Here is a 26,711-nt window from a genome sequence, read left to right as displayed (position 1 = left end):
CCTGAGGCTCTGAGGCAAGTGGACTCTGGGAGGGCTTTCGGGTGCTGCGTGCAAGCTCTGGCTGCATCATGGAACTGGGAGGTAAGGGGGGGTGCAGGCTTTTGGAGGGAGTTTGGACGCAGGAGGTGTTCATAGTGGGGCTTTGGGGGCTTGCAAGCAGGAAGAGGGTCTGGGGGTGCAGGTCTGTGAGAGAATGTGGATGCACATGTGTGTCATGGGTACAGTCTGAGCAATGGCACTGGCCTGCAGCAGGGAGAGAGTGTCCTGGATGCATGCTCTGGTGAGGGCAGTTTGAGGACAGGATGTGGAGCTGAGGGAAGAGGCTGATGGTTCTGGAGGGAGCAGGTGCACAAAAGGGTTGGGGGAGAGCTACCTTTACCTGGGCACCCCCTTCTGGCAGCAACTCCAGAGGAGCAGGTGTCTCCAGGCCCTGTTGCCCCCATGGGCGCCCCTCCCAGGCATCCCCCTGCTCCACCTGGGCAAGTTAAAATGCCCCAAGGGCCCCGGCACCACAGTGCCACAGGGTTAGAATGGCTACCAACCACTCGCTTCCCACATGCGTGTGCCTGTAGGCAAGGGGAAGGAGCCAGTGTCTCCATGTGCCGCTCCCCAGCAGCTGCAGCAGCACAAAGCATAGAGACACCTTTTCCCCCCCTAACCTCCCCCACCATAGGAATGCACATGGCCACAGCTGCAGGGAGTCAGTGGCCAGAAGCTGCTCTAACCTCGCTGCTCTGTCAGCGGGGCTTCCTGGCGCATTTTAAATAACTGGGGGGTGGGGGGGCAGCAAGTGTGGCAGAGGGACATGTTGGGGGGCAGGGAGCCTGAGGGACACACTGGGCAAGGAACACGGGCCAACAGGCAGCCAATTTTGGTGAAGCCCCACCCTGGGCCAGGAACACACTGGGTGCTGGAGCACCACAGGCCCATCTAACTCACCAGCTATGGTGGGGAAGTGGTGGGGGATTGTTCTGTCTAGTTTTTCTTCATGAAACATCCATGTCCATGTGCCACTTGGCCAGGCCCATCTGGCTGTCCAGAAGCGTCCTTTGTTGTTCCCTCTGTGGCTGACCAACTCATAATTTCAATGGGCTTCAGGGGCATGACCTTCTAAGCAGTGTTGCCTGGAAGCTGAGCGCTTGGGCATCCACCCTGGAGAAATTCAGGTGCTGCCCAACTGCTTAGCAGAGCACCCACAGCCGCCCGCCATGGGCAGCACGACTGTCTATTGGTGGTGCTCATCTGCACATGCCTCGGTTCACATCACAAAATTTATGATGCCCATGGGTGGAAAAAGCTAGCGGGAGCGCTGCTTCTCAGGTGCTTTTGTACTTCAGGTGACAATATGGGTGCGTCTACACTTGCATTCCTCTTTCAAAAGAGGTATGCAAACGAGGGAAATCACAAATGCAAATGAGGTGCATATTTGTCTATTTGACACCTCATTTGCATATTCTTAGTTCAAAAGAGCTTCTTTCGAAAGAAGAAAGCCAGTGTAGATGCTGCTCTTTCGAAAGTAAACCCCATCTTCAAAGATTCCTTCTTCCCTTTATTTAATTGGAAGAAGGATTCTTTCGAAGATGGAGTTTACTTTCGAAAAAGCAGAGTCTACACTGGTTTTCATCTTTTGAAAGAAGCTCTTTTGAAATAAGAATATGCAAATGAGGTGTCAAATAGGCAAGTATGCACCTCATTTGCATTTTTATTTCCCTCATTTGCATACCTCTTTCGAAAGAAGAATGCAAGTGTAGACGTACCCTATATGTGTTTTAGTGCCTAAAGACCTCTGAAAGTCTGGCCATATGGCCCCTTTGAAACTTCTTGGCTTTAACTTCTGTTGAGAGTACTGCGATCTCAACAGCAAGATCATTTTTTCTGACCCATCCTAACTTAAAAGGCATCATTGAAGGGCTTTTCATTAAAGCTGCTATAACCTCACTGCTCTGTCAGCAGGGCTTCCTGGCGCATTTTAAATAACTGGGGGCAGCAGGTGTGGCAGAGGGACATGTTGGGGGTTAGGGTTAAATCTTCTAATTAAATTTTCTAATCTGACTTTGTTAGAGTGTGGCTGGAGAGCAAAACCCTTACCCATGAAGGGTGTCATTAAAGGTTGCCTTGGAACACAAGTTACAGAGAACTTAGTGCCTCCCCTCAGACAAGTGCCTTAATCTCTCACATATAATACTGCACATGCAGGGATCAGAGGCCTAGGTGGAAGCAAGCAAAGTTTGCTGCAAGTGAACACCGGACCCTCTGGCACAGCTAGAAAGGTAACTGCAAGAATCAGATGAGCCAGGGGAAAACTTATGAAGAGGTTCTAAGTTTTTCACATTCTGGCCCCACTGAAGTCAATAAGCTTTTTGCCATTCCCGTCAGTGAAGACAGATTTCACCCCAGGGGAGTGTCCACTGAAGAGCTCTGACCAGATCTAAAGATAAAACAGTTTGCACCTCCTGGAAGTTGTTTTTGTATGTGCAGAAAGACTCATCTCTTGGCATATCAGGATTTGTGTGAAATGCACACAAGCAAAAACCCAGCAGCCACTAGCCAGAATATCTTTCTCTAATGTTCTTGATTACTAAACTCCCGAATGTGGTTTCTCACGATGATGCAGTGAGTGCAGTAAAACCAGCTACAAGGGCAAGGGCTACGTGGGATTTTTGTGAAATCAGTGAGAGAGGCACAGCGCAATGTTGCTTTTTTGGACCTCAAAAGTCTCAACTTGTTACCTGCTGATGGGGTGGAAAAAGCACTCCAGCCAAATCTGGTTAGCATCCCCCTGTTGGAATAGGAAGAATTAGGTGTCCTTTGGGAGCGACTGCTGGGTGGACTTTGCTACTGACATTTATGGCCTACAATTTCATTTGTTTTCTGGAAAATTGTGTGATGGCTGATGTTGTAATTATCACTCTTTTGCCCCTTGGCACTTTAATCTGAGGTCTCAGATGTCATCCATCTGGCTGTAAAGAAACCTCCTCCTGGCTTTCCATTTTCCCATGCAGTCCATTGCATTTAATGATGGGGAAACTTGTTGATAATGATTCTGTGGCCTGTAACAAAAAGTTTTTGTGGCTGATTTTCAAACATAACACTGCGAGCTCATTCTACCTGCAATTATGGCTTATAACTTGTCCCATGGACAGCTGCTTCCCTTTTTCACATTTTGACTTGGAATGTTGAAGGTAAGGAACTGTTAGATTAATAGAAGTCAGCTTTGGAGAACCAACAAATAAGCAGACAGACGAAACCTCTCTTGATTGTATAAAAACAATCATGTCAAGAAGTTGCCCCCTAGTTCAGTGTTACAGTGCAGCCCTTGTGGTAAATCCAGGACACAGAGCCATACTTATCTGTGGGCTCTGCAACTCTGTTCACTGCGATACCTTTTTATCACTTCCTCATCCCTGCCTTGGCTTCCAGGAGGGAGGAAGGGAGTGGCCGAACCTTGGTAGAACCAAAAAGCTCCACCAAGGTCAGCTGATGCTATAAGGGCTTCTTGCCAATTGCAGAAGTGATGTAAGCCAAGAATCATGACACAAGGTGAAGTCTATCCTCCAAAGGATCAGGATATAATCTGTGTCTTGAGGACATCTCATAAATTAAATTTATGGTGAGACCCTGTATAACACCTCTGACATATGCTCTGTATACAGATTACAGACAATGAGCTGTGGCTTGTGATTCTAGTTACACTAACTCCAAGAACAGCAATGAAGGGTCCTGTGCTCACGGAAGCTCATGCTCAACACTTTTCTGTTAGTCTATAAGGTGCCACAGGACCCTTCGTTGCTGTTACAGATCCAGACTAACACGGCTGCCCCTCCGATACTTAACTAAAAGAAGGATTTTTTACTTGGATCAGTTAAAGGGACCATATATATTTTTAAAATAGAACTCAGCCACAAACTACAAGTGTATTCAGATTTCAGACATTCCTCCCCCCACCACAATAAAATGGCTTTGAAATACAAAAGTTTTTGAAAAAAATTATAAGTATTAATAATCCAAGTAATTTTTAATTGGAAAGATTTTAAAAACCAACTTTCAGTTAAACCCAACAAATGCATGCAAAACAACACTCAGTGACGCTATAGTGATTAAATTAAATTATAATTAAAAATAATCATCGGCATTTTAGAGTCAAATTCTCCTCTCGAATACACACACAAGTTACCAAGTTTACTCAGGATCATGCAGCATATGGATCCACAACCTTAGATACAACTTTAAGCTGTTTAAGATGAACTGGACATGTACGTTTCTAGCCTAGCTTCAGAGTGCTCCGTGCTTTCACAGAGCTTTAGGTCTTAATATGAAAATAATAAGTTAGGCAAACTATAAAATGACACCATTAATATTTTTTCAGCTTTCGATATGTAAAAATTTTTGGTAAGATTTCACACTTCATCTGGGCACCCATTTTCAAAACAATCGCCCAGCTTGCCCCTAAAGGGATTTTAGGGAAGGAATGCTTTCTGAAGAGATTTTTTTTTCTGAATTATTTACACAAAAACAAGGTTTGCTTCTCCCCCTCAATCACGGACCAAACAGTGGTTTTGCCTCCCAGGGATCTGCAGGAACTCAGGGACATACGTTATCTCTGTAAAAAGAAAGACAACATCTATGGAAAATAGTTTTTCAACTGAATGGTAATCTTCTCCCGTCCCTCCAAAATCCCCTCTTTTAATTAAAGTCTTCCCAATTTTTGTTGACCCCCATCCAAGTTGTTGCCAACTCCTAACTCAGTTTTTGATACACAGACTCATTTCTACTATCCTTCTTCATGTCAGGCATGACAAGTACTGTACAGGAAGTACTGAACAGCAGTGCATGACTGGATACTCAGAGAATTTAATATAATGAAGAATATCCCTCTTAAAAGTTTTGTAAGTCACCCTACAGAAGAAATATTAAATGTCCTACTGTATTCTATAAGACAGTCCCAGAAAAATGCAGTGTTTCTCTTCTCATCATGTGTAACATTCCTTCTGTTTGAACGAACAGTTGGTTTTACTTGGAGTCAAAGCAGAAAGAATTTAAATAAATCTGAAATCAGAAGATTGTCCTCTTCTGAGCTACAACAGGTATTCCATTTTTCATCCAAGCCCTTCAATACTGCTGAAATCAGGATTGGTTTTGTTTTTCAAGACTTTTGAGCCACCTCTTGGAATTTTCATATTAATATTAAAAGCTTCCTGTAGAACTATCAAATGTAAAGCAAACACGTGAAGCACCAAGACACGTGCCCATGAGGAGCTTTGGAATAACAGCCCACCCAGAACTGAACTCTAGTCATTTGAGAGGAATTTCTGGTACCTCTCAAGATGGGAGGTATTTTTCAGTGAAAATGGGCAAGCAGGCCCCTGTCATTCTGGCTGATGAATTCCACATTGCTTATGAATATTTGGAGGAAGCAACTTCTTTCCCTGTGACGGATTACAAATGAAAAACAAGATCTGAGTAAAACAAATATCCTCTGTACATGGAGTGTGAAGGTTGCAATAATGGCATTGCTCCTTTTAAGCGCACAATCCATTATTATAAATACATGAAGAATAAATTAGTTTTTCTTTGGAAAAATCGTGAAATGCCCCTTTGAAAGGGCTCACTGTTGGCAGTGATGCCATTTTATGTCAGTTTGCATATTCTTCCTGCTTTGAGATGCAGCTCAAGAAAGTGCTAAAGCATGTGCCATCTAATAAAGATGCTTTTCTGAATTAGAGCCAAAGTGAGAAATGTCCCAGAGAAAGCATACAACATACAAACCTGAATTGGTTTACTGGTATATAGCTATAATGCTTTCTGTACCTAGGTCTTTGGCTCATAGCTGATCAAAGACTGGGGAAAAAATGTCACTTGTGTGAATAAAAACAAGGAGTTCTTGTTTACTATGACCCAATGTTTCTTTCTTTGTCCCCAGATATTTTCTTTACACCTTCAAAGAGACTAATTTTACAGAGAACGTAAAATTAATCTCTATAAAAATAATCTCTTTGAAGGTGGAAAGGGAATGTTTGGAGTGCAGTAGGAACTATTAGCCTTACTTCAGTCAAAGGCCCTATATTAAATATCTTACAAACACTTACTAGCAATGCCTACTTTGTGCCACTGGAGAACAGGGGAACCACCTCTCCTCACTTTCGGTGGGGATACGACAGTAATGCACAGAGCTAGCAAATCTAGTGATATATTCCTCTCCGCACGGGCTAATTCTGCTGCCTGGTGCAGTGAGAGGGAGCATGTCACTGGCAAAATCTAGTGAATACTAGACTTGCAAGCCTTGCTGTTAAAGGAGCACAATACTGCTGTTGCGCCCAGCATGTACGTTCACAGCGTGAGATGCCCCTCCCCTGCACGTGAAGGCATTCTTTTTAAAGATGGGCTGAAAAGAAAACCACACATTGAAACACTGCTGAACTTTACAGGGCTTGAAATCCAGACCAAAATTCCACACCTGGAGCTCACTCTTTGATATCTCCATATAAAAAACTTTAGGCCCTAGTTCAGCAACATACTTTAGCACAGACTTAAATCTAATTGAACCCAGTGAATCTACTCATTTCTGAATGTCCTACATGCTTAACAACTTGCTTATAAGCCTATGGATGCACAGTTGCACTAAGTCATCATAAACTGACATCATAGTAAACTAATACCCCTGGTATAAGTAAGAGCTTGCAAGGATGAGAGCCCAAATGGTTTTAATTTCCCCTCAAGTGATAGCCAGAGTTAATACCAGATTTGGCAAGAAGCAGACATTCCATGTCTATCAGCTTTAAAAGGACATGAAAAAGAGTTTATCGCTGATATTTCCCTTAAAATATAATGAAAACATTTTGCTCTTTGAAGCACCAAACTCACACTGCTTCTGTGAGTCTTTTATCACATTTTGTGCTGCTCTGATTGCTTGGATGACTGACAAAAAGAATGAAGGGCAGGATTTCCATTAGAGTTTGATACTTTGACCACAGAGGCTGGGGAACAACAGAGACACTGGGCAGTATTTTCCCCCTTGGAACAGCTTGTGATCAACAAAAGCAGTTCAGGGCACCATGCTCTGCTTCATTCCTGGCAGTGCTAGAATGATTAAAATAAGAGGAAATATTATGGAATATTTCTGCATTGTCAAGGATATAGTTAATCACTTCTCTCCTGAGTTGCTTTGTGTCTTTTCCCTACCATGGAACTAAACACTCCCCTGCCCCTTCACCGAGCAGGGGCTAGGCAAAAATCACAAAGTCTAAGTCTCTGAGGCTAAGGCAATACTCTTGTTTAATTTTTAAATGGGATACATATCTTAAGAATCAAAACAAATACTTAGGCATGCATTACGGTGGGAGTCAGCGTATTCTGATCATCACAATAGGGAATATTGAAGTTGGAAGAACTGCATTTTAACACCTGCCTGCACTACTGACATCTGGACAGTTCACATCTATGCAGTACTGGCTCCTCATCCATAAAACAGGGATACTAATAATTACTCACCTCTGTGAAGTACTTGATCAGTTTGATAGCTTGGTGAAAATCTGCACATTTGTGGCACAGTGAAGAAAAGGGCTAAATTGCAAAATCGAAGTGCTGACAAACGGTGGTGCCGGAAGTATTTTTTGGGGGTTGGGAACACTGAACTGCACCCTCTCCTTTAGACCTGTTAAGCTGGGGTTGCCAGCTCTCCTGCACCATTGCTGCAAATGGTGTCCGGTCCATCCATTACAGGAGAGTTGGCAACCCTCAGCACCCCAGGCTGGGGGTCATATTTGGGGACAACTGTAGAGATGGCAGCGGGACACCAAGGCTGGTTGGGCCAGCAGGCTGTTGGGCTTGTGGCAAGACCAGCAGCAGCAGCAGGACCCTGAAGGTCAGTGGAGTCCATGAGGCCAGAGGTTTACATGACTCTGGCTGGCTGGCTAAGGCCATAGTGGCATGAACCTGTGGGGTTGACCCTCAGGCACAGGGAAGCCAGGTACAAATACTGGGGGGGCACTGTGGTACCCATCGCACCCTGATTTCCCCTGCCTATGATGACAAAAATATATATATAATTATTTTCAATACTTGTGATTAAGCACTGAAATACTTGATTATATATGTATATATAAAACCATTCAGCTGTGAGGTTTAATTTCAGCTACACCACTGTCAAGTTTAAACTATTATTAATTGTGGTTGGCATAGGTTTCAAAAGAAGATTTTCATAACATAGCAAGTTTTTTAATCTACTGGACTGAAAGAATAAATAGGCCCATATGCGCCTGCTCGTTTTTATTCTTGCTGCACTTGCTGTAGTTAAAGCATTTACACTTGCGCCTCTCAGCCAATCTTCTCTTCCTACTTTTATCCTGCACTTGTGAAATCATGGTACATGCATATCACAGAATACAATCATGACCATTTGTTTGCAGGATTAATATATGTGTGTGTGTGTGTGTGTGTGTGTGTGTGTGTGTGTAAAAATTGTTTGCAGGATTAATGTGTGTGTGTGTGTGTGTGTGTGTGTGTGTGTGTGTGTGTAAAAAATAAAATTCTGATCTGAGCAGAAGTATCTGAAATAAAAGAACAAGTATTACAAATAATTATTCACAAATGGAATACCAGAACTGGAAGGAGCCTCGAGAGGTCATCATGTCCAGTCTCCTGCCCTCATGGCAGGATCAAGCACCATTTAGACATTTCCTGACAGATGTTCCTCTAACCTGGTCTTAAAAATCTCCAGCACTGGAGATTCCATGACCTCCCTAGTCAGTTTATTTCAGTGCTTAACCACACTGCCTGTTTAGAAGTGTTTCATAATGTCCAACCTACACCTCCCTTGTCCAATGCTCAGAGTATAAGGACAATAAGCTTTCTCCCTCCTCCTTCTAGTAACCTTTAATGTATTCAAAACCTGTATGTCTACACTACAACCAAAGGGGTGATCACAGTACAGCAGGCATACCCATGCTAGCTTTAATTTAGCTAGCATGGGTAACAACAGCAGTGAAGACATGGCATCGTGGGATAGAAACCAGAATACCAGACCACTGGCGATTCTGGATATGTCTGGTGGTTGCTAGCCCATGCCTCTCCTCTATGGTTCTTTTGTTACATGTACTAGCAAGAATATAGCTAGCACAGCTAGGCCTAAAATTATACATCATCTTGCAGTGTAGTCATTCCTGTAGTTTCTTCAAAGGTGCTCAGGGCTGAATCATAAGCCTCTGCTGTATGCCACTTTTCTTGGAGCTATGAGGGACAGCAATACATAACAAAAGCAAAGGGAATCCATGACCTTTGCAAACACAGAGGGTGACCCCCCCACCCCCAAACACACACAAGCACTTCACATTAGTAGGCTCATGCTTCCTTTTCACCACCATAACCCAAGCAAACACAGCTGGAATGCCAAATGATGTCTAACAAAAGGGGGTGGGGGGAGAATCTAATCCTGTTTATTTTGGCTTTTTTGTATCAAATGGGGGTGGGAGAGGGGCAGGGCACAGGAAGGAAAGAGACAGGAGTCCAGACATAAGGTTGCACCTCAGCAGTCTAAGGGGGAAAAAAACCCAACAACTATGTAGCAATATTTTTTCTTTGCTTGGCAGGAAAAGCTTTTCCCTGCAAGTTATCAATTACAGTCAGTCAGAGGTCAGAAAAAATGAATTCACTACATAAACGCAGCTCAAGCCTACAGCCAGTGGGAGCTCAGACTTGTCATTTAGTGGTGCTGATTTACTGTACGGCATGTCCTCCTCTTTACCCACTGTCAAGCCTGGATAATACAAAGTCAAATAAATAAATAGAGGGAGGGCATCACACGAGTTCCCTGAAATCTCTTGGATACTTTTGAACTAGCTTCATACTTACCAAAAAAAAAAAAAATTACATGTACGGAGGCGACCACCAAAGATGATGTGAACTACAGCCTGCTGCTAAATATGAAAGAACAGATCCAACTTTCTGCAGGACATCCCAACTGATGAAGCAGAGTAAGAAGATTATCATCCTGAAGCTGCCATTTCAGACCTCCTGAAACTTGGAAAGTTATTAGCACCCAATATTGCATTGTACTTAGTTACAAAAGAGCATTTGGCCTTTCTCAGATAAGTACGCTTTCTACACAGAAACCCATGCCTCTATTTTAACGGCACAGCTGGGTTTTCAGATTTTCTAATGCGGGAATTGATCCTACAGGTGAAAGTTTGGCCTCTATGAGAAGTGCAGAATCAATTTCCAACACAGCAGCACAAAAGCTCATGAAAATTTAGGTCTGTGCGAGGCCCAAAGCTTAAAGAGGGCTTGGTTTTCGGTAAGTGCCAACCACCCAAATGCCTGAAGATAAAGCCACTGCAAAATGTATCAAGCTGGGAATCCAAAATCAGTAGCCAGCTTTGAGACTATAACAAGAAAAACATTGCTGAGTGGGGCAGAGAAGCAGAATGTAAAGAAAGATGACTGAAAGGAAAGAGTCAGTCCTAAAAATTGCAAGGATAAGGAAGAAAAAGAGGAGTGTAAAGTAAAGGAACATTATCTACTTTTAATTTACAAGTCATGGACTTGGAGGTTTAAACACAAGTAAACTCGTAAAAAATAACAGGTACAATTTCACATCTGGACATTATGGGATTCATTAAATCAAATGAAAAAGAAGAGATGACACAGCAGCCTTGAACGCTTTTGAACTAGGATATCTGAGGCAGAAAGGCATCAAACTTTGAAGGGAATTATCAAGGGGTTTTTGCTACCTGTAGTAGGAAATTTTAATGGGAGCTAAGGTGGAGTGTATTTGTGTGACAACCATTCAACATGGGAATTCAACTCTGGACCACTTTCGCAAAGGCCCTAATTTAGCAAAGCACTTAAACTCATACTCAGATCCCATAAAAGTCAAACATAACTGCACTTACTGATTAGAGATTGTTAATACATGATTAAGTGACTTGCTGATCGGAAATCTGAAAGCCTGAGCTTCTTCTGCTTAAGCTAAAGCAACAAGGACTGTAGCGGGCAGCTGCAGTTAACTGATTAACTTCTTACCTGGAACAGCCACTAGAGGGTGACAAAGATCCACAGTATGGTGATGTAACAGAGAAAGCCGTGCTAGTCTATATACTATGAAAACAAAAAAGCAGACCAGTAGCACTTTAAAGACTAACAAAATAATTTATTAGGTGATGAGTTTTCGTGGGACAGACCCACTTCTTCAGATCATAGCCATACCAGAACAGACTCAATATTTAAGGCACAGAGAACCAAAAACAGTAATCAAGGTTGACAAATCAGAAAGATATTATCAAGGTGAGCAAATCAGAGCATAGAGGGGCAGAAGGTGTTGGGGGGAGTCAAGAATTGGATTAAGCCAAGTATGCAAAAGAGCCCCTATAGTAGCATCCTTCAGTCTATGTAGACTATGGATCGTGCCCTTTGTAGTTCCATTTGGGATCATCATTTGCAGCGTCGACTGTGACTGTGAAGGCCCACACGAGAGTGACAGTCCTTGCTGCATCTGTTGCATGTGTAATGGGTGTCTGGCAGGTCCTTACTGTGCTTTCTGCGGGCTCGCTTCTCCTCTGCTAGCTGTCTGATCCTCATCTCACCCTTCTGAAGGCCCTTGTGTAGTTCCTGCCTCCATCTGCTGCAATCGTCTGTCAGCTCCTCCCAGCTGTCCAGCTTGATGTCTGCCTCCCTGAGGTCCCTCTTGCAAACATCTTTGTAGCGCAGCTGGGGGTGTCTGGGAGGTCTTTTGCCAGAGGCTAGCTCGCCATACAGGATGTCTTTTGGGATCCTTCCATCATTCATCCTGTGGACGTGGCCAAGCCAGCGGAGCCACTGCTGCCTGAGGAGGGTGTGCATGGTTGGGATTCCAGCTTGCTCAAGGACGGCAGTGTTGGACACTCTGTCCCTCCATGATATTCCAAGGACGCGCCTGAGGCAGCGCAAGTGGAAGACGTTCAGTCTCTTTTCCTGGAGGGCATACAGGGTCCAAGACTCACTGCCATAAAGGAGGGTGCTGAGGATGCAGGCTCTGTAGACTTGCATTTTGGTGTGGGTGTACAACTTGATGTTATTCCACACTTTCTAGCTGAGTCTGGAAAGAGTTGTGGCTGCTTTTCCGATCCTCCTATTTAGCTCATTGTCCAATGAGAGGGTGTCAGTGATGGTGGACCCGAGGTAAATGAACTCGTGGATGACCTCTAACGAATAGTTGTCAATGCTGATTGATGGAGAAACAGCAACGTCCTGAGCAAGTATATTTGTCTTCTTTAGGCTGATGGAAAGCCCGAAGTCCTTGCATGCTTTGGAGAGCTGATCCAGCAGTTTCTGAAGCTGGTCTTCTGTGTGTGACACTACAGCAGCGTCATCTGCGAACAGCAAATCTCTGATGAGGACTTCCCGCACCTTGGATTTAGCTGTCACCCTTGCAAGATTAAACAGTTTCCCACCAGATCTTGTGTGCAAAAAGATGCCCTCTGTTGAAGATCCAAATGTGTACTTCGGAAGGAGCGTGAAGAAGATCCCAAACAATGTCGGAGCAAGGACGCATCCTTGTTTGACGCTGCTCCTGATGCTGAAAACATCCAATAATGTGCCATCATATTGGATGGTTCCTCTCATGTCTTCATGGAAAGACTGGATCATCTTGAGTAACTGTGGTGGACAGCCTATCTTGTGGAGCAGTTTGAACAGTCCATCCCTGCTGACCAAGTCGAAGGCCTTGGTCAGGTCGATGAAGGCAATAGAGTGGCTTCCTCTGCTCCCTGCATTTCTCCTGCATCTGCCTCAGAGAGAAGACCACGTCAACCGTAGATCTCTCTGCGTGGAATCCACACTGTGATTCGGGATACACCCTCTCAGCAATCTTCTGGAGTCTGCCGAGGATGACACGAGCGAACAGTTTACCAGTGATGCTTAGGAGGGAGACTCCACGGTAATTGTTGCAGTTGCTTCTGTCTCCTTTGTTCTTATACAAGGTTATGATGTTAGTGTCGCGTATATCCTGTGGAACCTCTCCCTCTCTCCAGCACAGGCACAGTAGCTCATGTAGGGGTTCCAGGAGAGTGTCTGTGGCACACTTGATTACCTCTGGTGGTATACCATCCTGGCCCAGGGCCTTTCCTACTGCAATGCTGCCGATGGCTTTCTTCAGTTCATCCACAGTTGGTTCCTGGTTCAGTTCGGCCATTACTGCTAGGAGCTCGTCGGCACTGAGGGCTGTATCAGCCACAATGTTCTCGCGTGAGTACAGCTTGGAGCAGTGCTTGACCCAGCGCTCCATCTGTTTGGCTTTGTCAGCGATGACTTCATCAGATTTGGATTTCAGAGGTGCCATCTTGTTCTGGGTGGGTCCTAATGACTTCTTGATGCCCTCGTACATTCCCCTGAGATTACCAAAGTCAGCACTGGTCTGGCTGCTGATGCATAGCTCGAGCCAGCAGTTGTTGGCACAGTGCCTGGCCGTCTGCTATAGTGTTTTTCTGGCTGTTCGGAGTGCTTGCAGGGTACTCTGGCTTGGCAAGCATTTGTACTCCAGGAGTGCAGCATGCTTCTTTTCGATGGCTGGAATCATCTCATCGGAGTTAGCTTCAAACCAGTCATTTGTGTTTCTGGCTCTTCTTCCAAACACTGACAAGGCTGTGTTGTAATTTGTATCCCCCAGATGCTGCCATCTGGATGTCACATCGGCACCCCCAGGACTGCTGCGCAGATTCTCCTCGAGGGTCTCTCTGAGCTTTTCAGCTCTCTATGAGTTTGCTGTCTTTCTAGCATCAATGCGGGTCCTTCCAGTTGGTTTGGAGTGGTACAGCTTCTTGGGAATCACCTTGAGTTTGGACCAAACTAGCGAGTGATCTATCAAAACAAAAAGCAGTCAAGTAGCACTTTCAAGACTAGCAAAATAGTTTATTAGGTGAGCTTTCATGGGACAGACCCACTTCCCAGGAAAGCTCACCTAATAAACTATTTTGCTAGTCTTTAAAGTGCTACTTGATTGCTTTTTGTTTTGATAGTGTATAGACTAGCACGGCTTCCTCTCTGTTACTAGCGAGTGATCTGTATCACAGTCGGCACTATGATAGCTGCGTGTCAGAAGGATGTTTTTGAGATTGTCACGTCTAGTGATGACCATGTCTAGTTGATGCCAATGTTTCGAGCTTGGGTGTCTCCATGACACTCTGCTGTGGCTTGGTTTGGAAAAATGTGTTTGTGATGCACAGATTGTGGTATGTGCAAAGTTTGAGAAGACACTGTCCATTTTCATTCATTTTTCCCACACCAAAGTGGCCTAAGCAGGAAGGCCATGAGTCATGATTGGCTCCAACTCTTGCACTGAACTCACCCAAAACGTACAGTTGTTCGTGAGCAGGTATTTGCGCTATGGCAGCACTAAGCACTATAATTACCTGAAATATTCCCATCCCGGTTCAAACCACATGTTAATGTGTCGAATTTGAATATAAGAGAGAATTCAGCAGCCTCTCTTTCCAATCTGTTATGAAAATTCCTCTTCAGTAAGTATGGTGATGTGTGTCAGAAGAGTGCATTGTGAGTCTGGCCATTGAATTATATGGGAGCAGGATCAAAGCCTAACTCAGGAGGAGGAAACACTTGGACGGCAAGTGTGAGCATAAGTAGCATAGATCCTTTTATACATTTCAAATGCAATTAAAAACAAGCATATTCTGCATTACAGGGTTGATAATGCTATCAGTGTGTTGTCTACACAAACAACTTGGTCTCTGCTCTTATAATTTATAACATCTGAGCACATTTATGGAATTATATTTATATAATTCATATCTGATTTATTTACATTTAATCATTCCAATTAAAAAGCTAGATCTGATAGAAGAATAGTTGTGAAGATTCTACTTATGTTTTCTCATCAGTTGGTGAGTAAAGATAAACATTCCTGAACAATTTGTTTCATCATTCCATGAGGTTTATTGGAATGTTCCTGAAATAGATTTAATTATGGCAGTATTATGCTGTTGTCACTTCCATCTGCTTGTTGAAGTCTATCAGACCTCAATAACGAAAGAAAACTATGTTTAAAAACGGAGAAGTTTGGTGGTCAGACTACATGAATTAGAATGAAACCTCAGGAACATGCAGGCATTGTATTGGTAATATAGTTGGTTTAAAAAAGAGTCATATAGTTTATTGCAAATATTTAAGCTCAGAATGAACATGTTTTCCAAGGATGCTTCATGATTTCAATGTATCTGTGTGTTATCATCTGCCTAGGTGCATACAAAACACAGAACTGCCTACATAAATATTCTTTTATAATAATACAATTTATAGACAATAGCTAATAGGTTAGAAGAGACAGTATTTTAAATTACAAAGCAATGGAAAGCTTTGAAGGAAACATCAAATGCTGAAATTATGATTTTCCAGTGTAGAAATCAAGGAAAAGTTAAGGTTCAGAGGGGTAGCTGCATTAATCTTTATACGCAAAAAAATAAGAAGCCCTATGGCACCCGAGACTAACAGATTTTTTGCAGCATATGCTTTTGTGGGCAAAGACCCATGAAAGCATATGATTTTAAGGAAAAGGTATTCATCTCACAGGATATCAGTTGAAGGCAGTAACCAACCATTCTGTGAGGTCTTTATTTTATTTTATTTTTTTTACAAAGTACAGTATGCACTTTTAAATTTTAATCCCTCCCCCTTGCCAATCACAAAAAAGAGAGACTCTTTGGGTTTGTAATTATATATCTTTCTTGAAAACCTTCATTAGGAAGGTTTTCAAAACTGATTTTAAAATATCCAGAAGTATTCAGGACACTTTCCACAGGAAAGTCACATCTGTTACACAGGAGGCAAATTCCACGATGTCAAAGTAAAAAGATAATTCAGGCTAATAACAGCCATTAAACTTCACGATATTTCACCTGGCTGAAACCATTAGAAAAACAAAATGTACTAACATAATATATAATAGTCTCAGTGGGATAGCTGTGTTAGTCTGTAGCCTCACAAATAACAAGCAGTCTTGTAGAGCCTTAAAGACTACCACATTTAGAAGGTAATGAGCTTTTCCAGGTAAGACCCACTGCTACATATTTTGGAACTAACAATTAGGCTATGGCTACACTGTAGCCGGAACTCAAAATAACTTATGCAATATGCACAACACAAATTGTGTAATTTATTTGGAGTTAACTTATTTTGAACTTGATGCCATCCACAAGGCACCGAAGTTTGAAATAAGCATCTATTTTCAAGTTTCCGCTACCCCTCATAGTGGTGGTTAGCCACGGAGTTGCTATTTCGGGATACACCTGTTTCCACACATGTAACACTGGAATGACCCTCAGCCCTCTGCTGACTGATGGTAGGACCTTGCAGGTCAATTTGCCATTGGAGAAGAAACCAGTGACATGGCATCTGGGCATTTTCTTACTGTAATGTTTCTGTTTGCACTATACACACAAGTGCTTAAACAAAGTTCTCACAAACTACAGGCAGGCAAAACGCTCTTTCAAATAACCAATGCCCAGCTTCCAGGAAGCTGCTTTGTCCCAAGAACTGACTCAAGTGAGAGTGATCTGGCTATTTGCTGCAGCTCTCTTAAACAAACCTGTATCATACCATAATCCTATAATACAGCTCTTCTTCAAGAATTGTAACTCTGTCTACATTGCATGTTTGGTGAAAGAACCTGCAAGATCACATGTGACAGCATCATTTGTTAAGTCTTCCCACAAAAATATTCTTGCACCATTCAACAGTAGCTGGAGATCTCTGGATTAGATGTACTGAAAATACTCATTATTATTATTTCTTGAGATGGTGGAAACCAGTTATTTTGCTTCACATAATACCTGTTAAATATTCCACAAATAGAATAAAAAAGAAAATTTCAAACTTTCCCATTAAATGTAATTCGAGAAGAGAAAAGAACAGAGAGAAGAGAAAGCTATAAATAATTTCTTTTCTGGATCTTCTCAAATTTTTCCACACCTTTCTTGAAATGCAGTGCCCAGAACTGGACACAATACTCTAATTGAGGCCTAATCAGTGCCGAATAGAGCACAAAAATTACTTCTTGTGTCTTGCTCATGACACTCCAATCTACTCATCCCAGAAGGATGCTTGCTTTTTTTGCAGCAATGTCACACTGTTGACTCATATTTAGCTTTGAGCTACTATGACCCCTAGATTGTTTAGTGCAGCACTCCTTCTTAGACAGTCACTTCCCATTCCGTAGGTGTGAAACTTCATCCTATTTACCTCAGACCACTTCTCCAGTTTGCTCAGATCATTTTGAATATGACCCTATCCTCCAAAGCACTTGCAACCCCTCCAAGCTTGGTACCATCTGCAAATTTCATAAGTGCACTCTCTGTGCCATCAGCTACAATACAGATGAATGCACAGAACAGTACATTTTCCCCAGAATGGAGCCCCATGAAAACCCACTTGTTAAGCCCTTTCAGCATGAGTGGGACTCACTGATAACTCCTCTCTCAGAATGGTTTTCCAACCAGGTAGCCACCCCCCTTGTAGATGCTCCCTCTAGGTTGTATACCCTTAGTTTTGTCAGGGATTTTTATCTCTAGGACATAATCGCCCCCGTGTGTCAGGGGAAACAAGCCTCTGGCTGAGGTAAAATCTATACAGGGATGTGGACAAACTAAAAGCTTATAGGCTGCCATTTTGTGGCTCCCACCTACGGCCATTTTGGGGCAGTTAGCTCCCCCGGTAACATGAATCCATGAAGCTAGGATCCAAACAGAGCCCTCTGATTGGCCGAAGGGAGCGGGCTTCTGCCAGCTTCCAGAAACTTCGGACGAGAGAGAGGACCTGATTGAAAACCATAACACAAATCATGAATATGGAAATTACCTTATGAATAATCATGTAAACTCCCTATAAATCCAGGGCTCTCAGCCCATTTGGGGTCATTCTGCCTCGCCTTCCGGGACTGAACACTTGTCCTAAGAAGACGGCAATCAAGACCCCTGCAGCATTGGGACCAGAGCTGCAGGGTGAAATCACTGAGGCAGCAAGCCCTCTAGGTGGCTCTGCCTCAGAAGCTAAAAGAAATCACTGCGGCAACCACCCTCTGGGTGGCTCTGCCAGAGCTAAATCACTTTGGCAACCCTCCTCTGGGGGGTGGGCTCTGCCTCGAGAGCTAGAAATCTCTGTGGCAGCCATTTCCCTAAGTGGCTTTGCCTGAGAGCTGTAGAAATCACTGTGGCCTCAAAGCTGAGGCATTGCTGCTGCGCTCACCCTCCAGAGGGGGCATTGTTTTGAGCTGCTAAAGCAGTACCACTAAAAGAGCTTCACTGCTGCTTCAGCTCCCTATAAAGGCAAGCAAGAAGCAGCAAAGAGGCGCAGCCAAACAAGCGCCTCTACACACCCCAGCACCGCGCTTGTATCTCGGAGCGGCAAGTGGGTCCTCAGGCGTACCCACCGGGTGGCGAACTGGCCCGTGGCTCCAGCCACGGGTACTGCGTGCCCAGTGAGGGAAACCTAGGACCCACCAACACCATTGCCGCTCCGCCTGCCACGCCAACGCACGCAAGCAGCGCCGGTGCTGGGGTACTTCCTAACCACACCGGATTGGACAACTCCTCGAACTCAACCAAACACCGGACTGGACACCGCCCCACAGAACACATAATTTGATTGGGCCTACGGCACAGCTGGGCCACAAACATCATATTAGGATTAACACATATTCAAGACACTTGGTAGGCACCAGAGCCCCTTAGTGGGGAGTGGGAGATACGCGGCTCCCCCTGTACCGTCTCTCGACGGGGGGAGGGTAACACCTGGGGGTCTGACCCCTCAAGGCCGGATCTGTGAAGCCTACCACACTTAATTAAGAGTACTTACTTAAGATTTGTTATAATTATATGTTATTGCAGTTTAACATTGTTTATGGTTTCATACACACATAGATAGATAGATAGATAGATAGATAGATAGATATATCAGTTTAAAGTATTAATAACTTAAATAGTAAACAAAGAGAAATTCTAACTAGCTTATGAAAATTTCCATAAGGAAATACCTATAATCCCTTTCCTCTCCCTTTCCCTGTCTATTTTTATGCATCCCAAGTAGGCTAAAGGTCCCAGAAAAAAGGGTGGGGTTTGGAGGTTATTCAATGGCAAAAAGACCCGGTTGCCTCCGCCATTACCCATTTGGGCCGGGAGTAGCACCCCGGCCCAGGCCTCCCTTCCCTCTTTCCATTTCTCCCCTTTTAATTAATCCATTTTCCTTTGTGGAGAAATAAATATACCACCACAGGTCCCAGGATGGATCACGCATCCATTTTTGTAAGTTAGAGTGTTGTCAAAAATAGAGCTGTTGAACTGGTTTATATGTTTATGTTGTTATTGTGTTTTATTTGTTAATAAATTTGTTATTGGTTCCCTTTTATACCTGTGTTGGTTCCTTCTCTCCCTGATTGGGTGCCTGCCTGCTAGGGGGTGGGTGGACCTTAGGTGGAGTTCCATTGCCCTTTAGTGACTGCGTTGCTCCTCCTACTGGTGGGTGGTGGGACTCCCCCTTCCTCGCGGACCCTGGGTTCTGGCCCTGGCTCACCCGCACATCAGTTGGCCACCACGTTGTGGGGGGAAACCACCTGGCGCTGTCAAGTTTGTTAATAATCTTGCAGGTTTGATCAGACTGAAAATTTTAAATTTGATTTGCATTTTATTTTATTTTATATAACATTTGGAAAAAATTAAATAAAAAGTTGCTTCAAAATGGAAAAAAAATCAAATGTTCCATTAAAAATGTCAAAATTGAACAATTTGTTTCAATTTTTTAAAAATATTTCCTGGAAAAAAATTAGTTGTAATAGAAACATTTCTGCAAATCTTTACGCTTTCTATGAACTGGCATCTTCCAATTGAAAAACATTCTGTCACAGAACTTCCAGACAGTGTGTGCAACTTTAATCCAGTTCATGTCTCTTTTTGAATCCAGTCTAATTCAAGCTAATTTTATACCAGTGTTCTTCCACTACCTTAAACAGAATAGTTTCCAACTCACACTAGAATATATCAACATTAGATCCAGTATTAAGTTTCTACTTTGAAGCTATATCTATATTTTTTTGTCCTTAACTTTCAGTTCATTTTGTCACCATATTCTGAGATAAATAGCAAACATTGATGTTGTTTGAACTGTGAAGAAAAGGAATAAATGTGAGATGCTCAAGAAAAAAGCAAGAGAACAGGGAAAAGCTATGCATAAATGAAAGGAAATTTTATTTAAAATGAATTGTTTTAAACACTTATTGGAGTCTCCAGTATCTGAACAATTAAATGGATGTTGTCTGTAGCATGGTTCTATTGAACTAAACATTACCTTCCTGAACATCAATCAAATTTTTTCCAATGAAATTTTATAGGTAAAAAACAGCATGTACCAGGACCCCTGTTATAACTGCAAGCTTCATGTGCACGGGCAAAGGGAAATATCTAGTTAATACAAACCTGTCTAGCCTCCTTTCAATTCAAATTTTGACTTCCACTCAGCTGTGAGGAGCAAACTAGAAGATGTCTGAGGCTTTTTTCAATGAATTTGTACCTTAAGTTCCTACACCATTGATTTGATCTTGAGCTACAAAGATGTAAAAGGCTTTGCCTGGCACCCAATGTAGCCAAGGTAGAACCTAAAACCATCACATAAAGTCTTGGACAACATATGATTAATATACAATACAATACAGGCAATTCTAAATATATATATTTAAAATTGTGATTTTGCCACCAGATAGTGCTACAGCAATAATTATGGCGCTTCTGTGTAGTCATACAGGAAATATCTCAAATGTACTGCAAAAAATGGGGTGATTTTCATTACAGTTATAACTGAATTCTTCATAAGGATGGCCAGAAGTAGTGTCAATTCAAGTAGTAATTGTATTGAACATCATTAGAAGGTTGGAAGAGAATGATTAAAATCATTACATAAATATCGAATCTTACAAATATTTACTTTTTGATTTTTCCCCAGTTCCATTTTTTCCCTGTTGCATCAGAGTGTGGTCTTCAGAGGAAGGCTGCTATGGCATGAGAAAGAGAAAGAATGAGCCCATACTATGTATGATGATGATTTATCTGACATTATATAACATGAGGGAAAATCCCTTACAGGCTTCAAGAGCTCACTTTCTCTGGCCCATTGATCCTTCAAGATTTTTCATTGTGGTAAATCATAATGACAATGAACACCAATGCTAGCAAGAATAAAGCTCACACAAGCATAATTATGCATACTGCCATCATACATTCACTTGCAGTGTAGACATACGTTCTAGTCTACAGTAACATGGAAGAAGGCATAAAGAAGACATGAAAGAAGATCTGATATTCTGGAAGCCTCAGAGGTTCAGAACTGTGGTTTGGTTAGCCCACAAAAGTATGGATGGTTCTCTGAAGCTCTAGAATGAGCAAAGTTGGGCTGAAAAATCTCCTTGGAACAAGATTTCCACTGAGACTGCTGATATTTACACCACCTAGTTGCTCCTACACTATTGAGAAATTATCATGTCCCGTCACATATTGGTGCTTTCCCTTTCTGCCTTGTCTAAATCTAGGAAGTCAAAGACAGCATGATTTTTTTTTTTTAAGCTGAACAAACTTTTTCACAACACAAGTTTGAAGTGAAGTCATTGACTCCAAAATGATCCACCCATTTGTATTTTTTCCATTTCAATTCAAGTGCATTTTTCATTTATATGTGATAATGTTGAGTAGCTAAAGAGATACTGAGCCTAATGTACCCCTGGGTTACTCCAGTTTTATGCCGGTGCAACTCCACTGTCACTGGCAGATGCTCTTGTGAAACTGTGACACATCAATGAATTCTGCCTTGCATGTGCGACAAGCACAGTTCAAGCCAGCACATTAATGGAAGAAAAATAGCCATGTATTAACACTATGACTGCTGAATGGAACATTCAGGCTTTGAAGTGGGTCAGACCACGAATCAGTTAGGTGGAAATTTTCATCTCCTGTGAGAAGCCATGTCAGCTTTATTCTGCAATGCTAAGAATTCATTGATAATAGTTATAAAGCACACAGAAAAGCCAAAGGACCTCCCCAGGCATACCCAAACCTTTCACTTTATTAAGTTTTAGGAACAAATTAAATGATGATTATTAATAGAACCATGGTCTCTGGTATTCCAACTGATGAGCTGCTTTCTGTAACTAGGCAACTGGCCCACAGCCAGCGTGAACACGTGTAGCTGCTGCTCACAACTATTACCATGTAGGTGACCATATGGCTACAATGGATGACATGCTCCAACCATAATCACAGATACGAGAGCTTTGTGATTGTATTGCTTTTTACACTGCTTTATGCAATATGCAATATGCAATATTCTGGGGCGGGGGGAGTCCTTTAATTCCTTTTTTGTTTTCTTACAAAATTACACATTTTGGTAACTCCCAGCATATCTCCCTGTGGCAACTGTGGATTAAGGAAATTCTCCTGTAGATTTTGCCTTCATGATTTTGGATCCTAGCTATTGGAAACTAAATGGGCTTTTTTCTTCATGTACAGACATAACACAGGGAAGGGGATATACTTCAGCACCTCAAATTTTGGCAGGACTTCTCAGTTTGTTTTCTTTAATTAAAGCATAGCTGTTGCACACACCCAACCTTGTTGTACAGACCCACATAATGATAAATCATGGGCAGCCTGCAGGATCTGTGAGTTGGAAATAAAGGACAATTGCAGTTTTAAACCATGTCAGGAGCACAAAGTAATCTGACACTCTCCTGTTCTCTCCCCTCCACCCTCAGCCTCTGCTATATTAATTATTTAGATTTGTATATGGATTCCACATACCTGAATCATGATCTCCGTCTCGTCTTGTATCAAATGATGATGATCCAGTGGTACTCTGCAAAATTCATTCCCTAGGTACGCCAGACTCACCCTACAGCCCATCAGGCACTGTTAGCACTGATAAACCTGCAGTCTCAGCCTCTGCAATCTAGTTCAGTGATGGGGAGCCATCAACTCCACTTCTCTGCTCTCTTTGTAAAGCCCCAAATTTGCTCTGAGCCTGCCACGCTTTGCTGAAAAGCTGCCTGTACTTGACCTTTTACTGCTTGGAGAGGAAGGAGGAAGAAGCCCTTTTTCCAGCACTGGTTCTGCAGTTTTCAAAGTCCTTGTCTTTCTGCCTGTTCTCTTCTCTAATCAGAATCCCTTACTGACCACATTGTGCCCCCTCTGAGGCTGGGATAACAAATAAGAGTGCTAGCCTCTAAAGCAGTGTCTCCAGCTGGGGAAACTTAGCCTTTCCTACCCTGGTGGGAGGGTTTTTGGATCACTGAATGGTATGGATACAATAACAAGGAAACTAATAACTTGGAAAACACTCTGTTTTGAAGGGTGTGCTACTTTTGGAAACAAGAAAAGAGAGCTATCCAGCAATCTGTCACTAAGGCAAGCTGATAATACCAAAGTAACTCGAGAGCAAATAATGCTTATTTAAAGTCGACACTAAGGAGGACCTTGAAAGCACAGTTTCAGAAGGGGGGAATCTGGAGGAATTTCCTGCTTCTTTGTGTAGTCTGCCTGCCTGTGTACATTAATTAATTCCCCTTGGCTTTTAACATAACTTACTTTTCCTGCCTATAAAACGATGCTAGCTGCTGACAGGGAGGGAATGAGAGTGAATTGGTTCAGGGAAAAAAAAAATGGGAGCCCAAGACAAGGGTTTGATTTCTTTTTCTGCCCAAGCCAAGCATGATCTTATGCAAGTCACATTTTCAAGACAGAATGTCATCATGGAGGTCTTATTTTTTGGATCCCAAGATGTAGAAAACAAAGTCTAATTTTCAGAGGCTCCAAGTGCTGACCACTCCCACTGAAATATATCAGGACCTAGATCTCTAAAGCTGAGCACTCAAGCTTGCTTAAGTTATTTTGAAAATCTGGTCCCTAGTTTTAATCCCTCTCATCTTCCTCCCCTGTAAAATAAGGATAATCTAGAATACAATTCTTTCTCACATCTCAGGGGTGTTGTGAGTCTAATACCATGAACAGGACTGTAACTGAACAGAGGTGGGACTTTGTGATATATTTCTGAAACTGATAATTTTTGACTCGTGTCAAAACATCACCTACTTAAAACAGCCTGATTAGCTGGCCTGCCAAGAGTGGCGGGGGGGGGGCTGCTCTGGGGCCGAGTGATTTTAAAAGGGCCCAGGGCTTCCAGCCATCACCACTTCTACAGCATCAATGGTAATGGCTGCAGCATGGGGACCTCTAAATCATGTTTGGAACCTCACTAGCACGAAAAGGCTGTCTGGGGAACCAGCCTCAAACTTTCTGCTTGAGTCCCCGTCCCTTCGGGAGCCCAGAACCAGTCCCCACATTAACAAGAGTCCAGCAAAGTCTATCAGTCACCCTGTCTATCGGTAAAGAGCCCATCAGTTTTGTCCCTTCCCACAATACCATCTGTCAGAAAAGGTATAAATCAATCATTTATAAACATATGAACTAAGCTGAAATTCCACCATTTAAAGGTTAAACTCATAATAACTTTTCTTTCCTTCATTAATTAAAAAAAATATAAAAAAACTATTCAACTGCTTTTTACCTTAGTTTTTGTTTATTTGGGTTGCAATAATGCCTAGGAGCCCTGAGTTCAGAGCTCCACTGTCCAGAGGACTGTATGCTTCTGTAAGGTAGCTAAAGTCACTCAGCCTCACACATTGTAAAATGACTCAAGGCACAATACAATTGTCTATACGCGCTCAGAATTTCATGTCTTCTGCTTAATTGAATCCAGTATCCTCACAGAAATAAATATGACAATATGTTGGGCACTTCTGACACCTTCTAACATCAATTTGGACTTTCTACCATATGTTGGCATTGACATATGTGTTGACTGTATGTCAAGGCAGCAGTTGCAAAGTACATTAGGGCAGTTTCTGAGATGGTTTATGTAGTGAAAATAGGTGCTCAGAAAGTATCCCTTACTGTGCTGGTCGCATACACTGAATCCCAAAAGGGGTTTTGTCACCAGACAAGGAATTGATCAGAGGAGGCAAGGACAGAAGGGTTAAGTAGTTATGTAGTTTGTGGGGGTTAACTGGTTAAAAATGTATTATTGAGTAAACTTTTCATTCTCAGCATATCCACACTGAATCTCAGGTGGCACTTGACTAAAATTCGTCACCAAATTTGGTCTGTTGGTTGGATCATTAGCTTCCTCAGAAGTGCAACATGAAAAAGGAGCCATGGTCTCATATTTCAGTAGCCAGGAGTGCACATTTTAAAGGAAACTTTAAGGAAACATTAATAGTCAAATGTACTTCCGTTCATATGCCAGCCAGCCAATGTTGCTGATGAGTTGCTTCTTCTCTAAGAAATCTGTTTGGAGTTTCTTGATTTCATGCATTTACTTACTATTCAATATTCCTCCAAAGCAGATATAATTCAGGGAAGGTTCAAATTGCATTCTTACCAAAACCAGAATGGGGGTGGGGAAAGTCAAACATTATAGGGAGAGTGTGAAAAGAAACAACAGCCGAGGTTATAATGTTCAATGTATTTAAGTTAACTAAGTAATTGTGGTTGAGGCCTAGGTCACTTCCTGGAGAATAATGACCAGATGAGAGAGCTAATGGCCTGAGGCAAAGCAGAGGGTCATTAGCACTGAGCCTGCCATTAACGCTCCAGGAAATGCATTGTACTGGAGTCATTAATGAAATTATAGTAAATCATTTGGTGGGAGAGAGATTATTCAAACAAAATAAACATTTTCCTTGAAGTACCATTATTCTTACCAAGAACCACAAGAATGAAATGTACTTAATAGCCCTACTTCTGTGCTGGAGCATCTATAGAGAAAGATGGGTGGCACAAGAGCAAGAATTCTTCTTTTATGGCTTGATACAACTCCCACTGAACCAAATGAGATTTTTGCCATTGCCTTCATTGAGAGTGGGAGCGAGTCCTAAATTCCTCACATTTTCCTCAGGCCACTCTCAACCTTCTGTTCTTCACATACTAAACTCCCCTCAGCCTCAAGCAGACTTATTATTCTACTCTCCTGCTGCCAAAAGACTCCAACTAACCATAGCAATAAACATTCAAGACTGTTTTTAATTTTACAGATTCTTTGAACGTGAGGAAAATTGCGCCTTTTGAGGAAAAATGACACCTCATTCATTCATTCAGAAAAAAATTAACCTTAAATGTGAGAAATCAAGCTATGATTTATTATAAGCAAACAAAACTCAGTCAAAAGTGCCTTGCACAAACAGTATTAAATTAAATGCACAAGACATTACTATTGGTAATAGCTAGCTGCTAGCTAGACGGAAATAACAGCAATACTCAACACATATAAAACAGTTTACTTTTTTCAAAGGCCAACACAAACATTATTTGAATCGAGGCCTCAGACCCACTGAGGTAAGTAGTAATCTGAATGAAGGTCCTTCAAGGTGTTAAATGCTGCTCTGGATATGCTAAGCCCTGTTAGTTCCCAATGACTTCAGCTGGAGATAAACCAGCAACAAATTTTCTGCAATCACTCCAATAAATATTATATTTGCTGATCATCGGTGTAGGGTCAGTACTGGTGTTAATACTTTTCCAGAAGCCCAGGTAAATTTTATCCATTCTCATTCAAATGTGCATGACCACATTTTCTCTCAGAAAAAAAAAATAAAAACCAAGTTTATTAGACATGATCTTCTCCAATAAATTCTGATTCCTACC

General features: G+C 42.3%; 1 protein-coding gene across 2 annotated transcripts in view; it reads right to left on the bottom strand.

The window, feature by feature from the left end:
• The window catches only part of TNS3 (tensin 3), a 376,357-nt gene extending 353,151 nt beyond the window's left edge, over nt 1-23,206 (bottom strand). For both annotated transcript variants that reach the window (XM_074988033.1, XM_074988034.1), the window contains exon 1: nt 22,815-23,206. In XM_074988033.1, the coding sequence (XP_074844134.1) occupies nt 22,815-22,916 (102 nt within the window). In that variant the 5' untranslated portion in view covers nt 22,917-23,206. The remainder of the gene's footprint in view (nt 1-22,814) is intronic.
• Between the last annotated feature and the right edge of the window lie 3,505 nt (nt 23,207-26,711).

The sequence above is a fragment of the Carettochelys insculpta genome, chromosome 2 (genome assembly GCF_033958435.1).
Source record: "Carettochelys insculpta isolate YL-2023 chromosome 2, ASM3395843v1, whole genome shotgun sequence".
NCBI classification, from domain to species: Eukaryota; Metazoa; Chordata; order Testudines; family Carettochelyidae; genus Carettochelys; species Carettochelys insculpta.
This window is presented reverse-complemented; position numbering and strand designations above follow the sequence as displayed.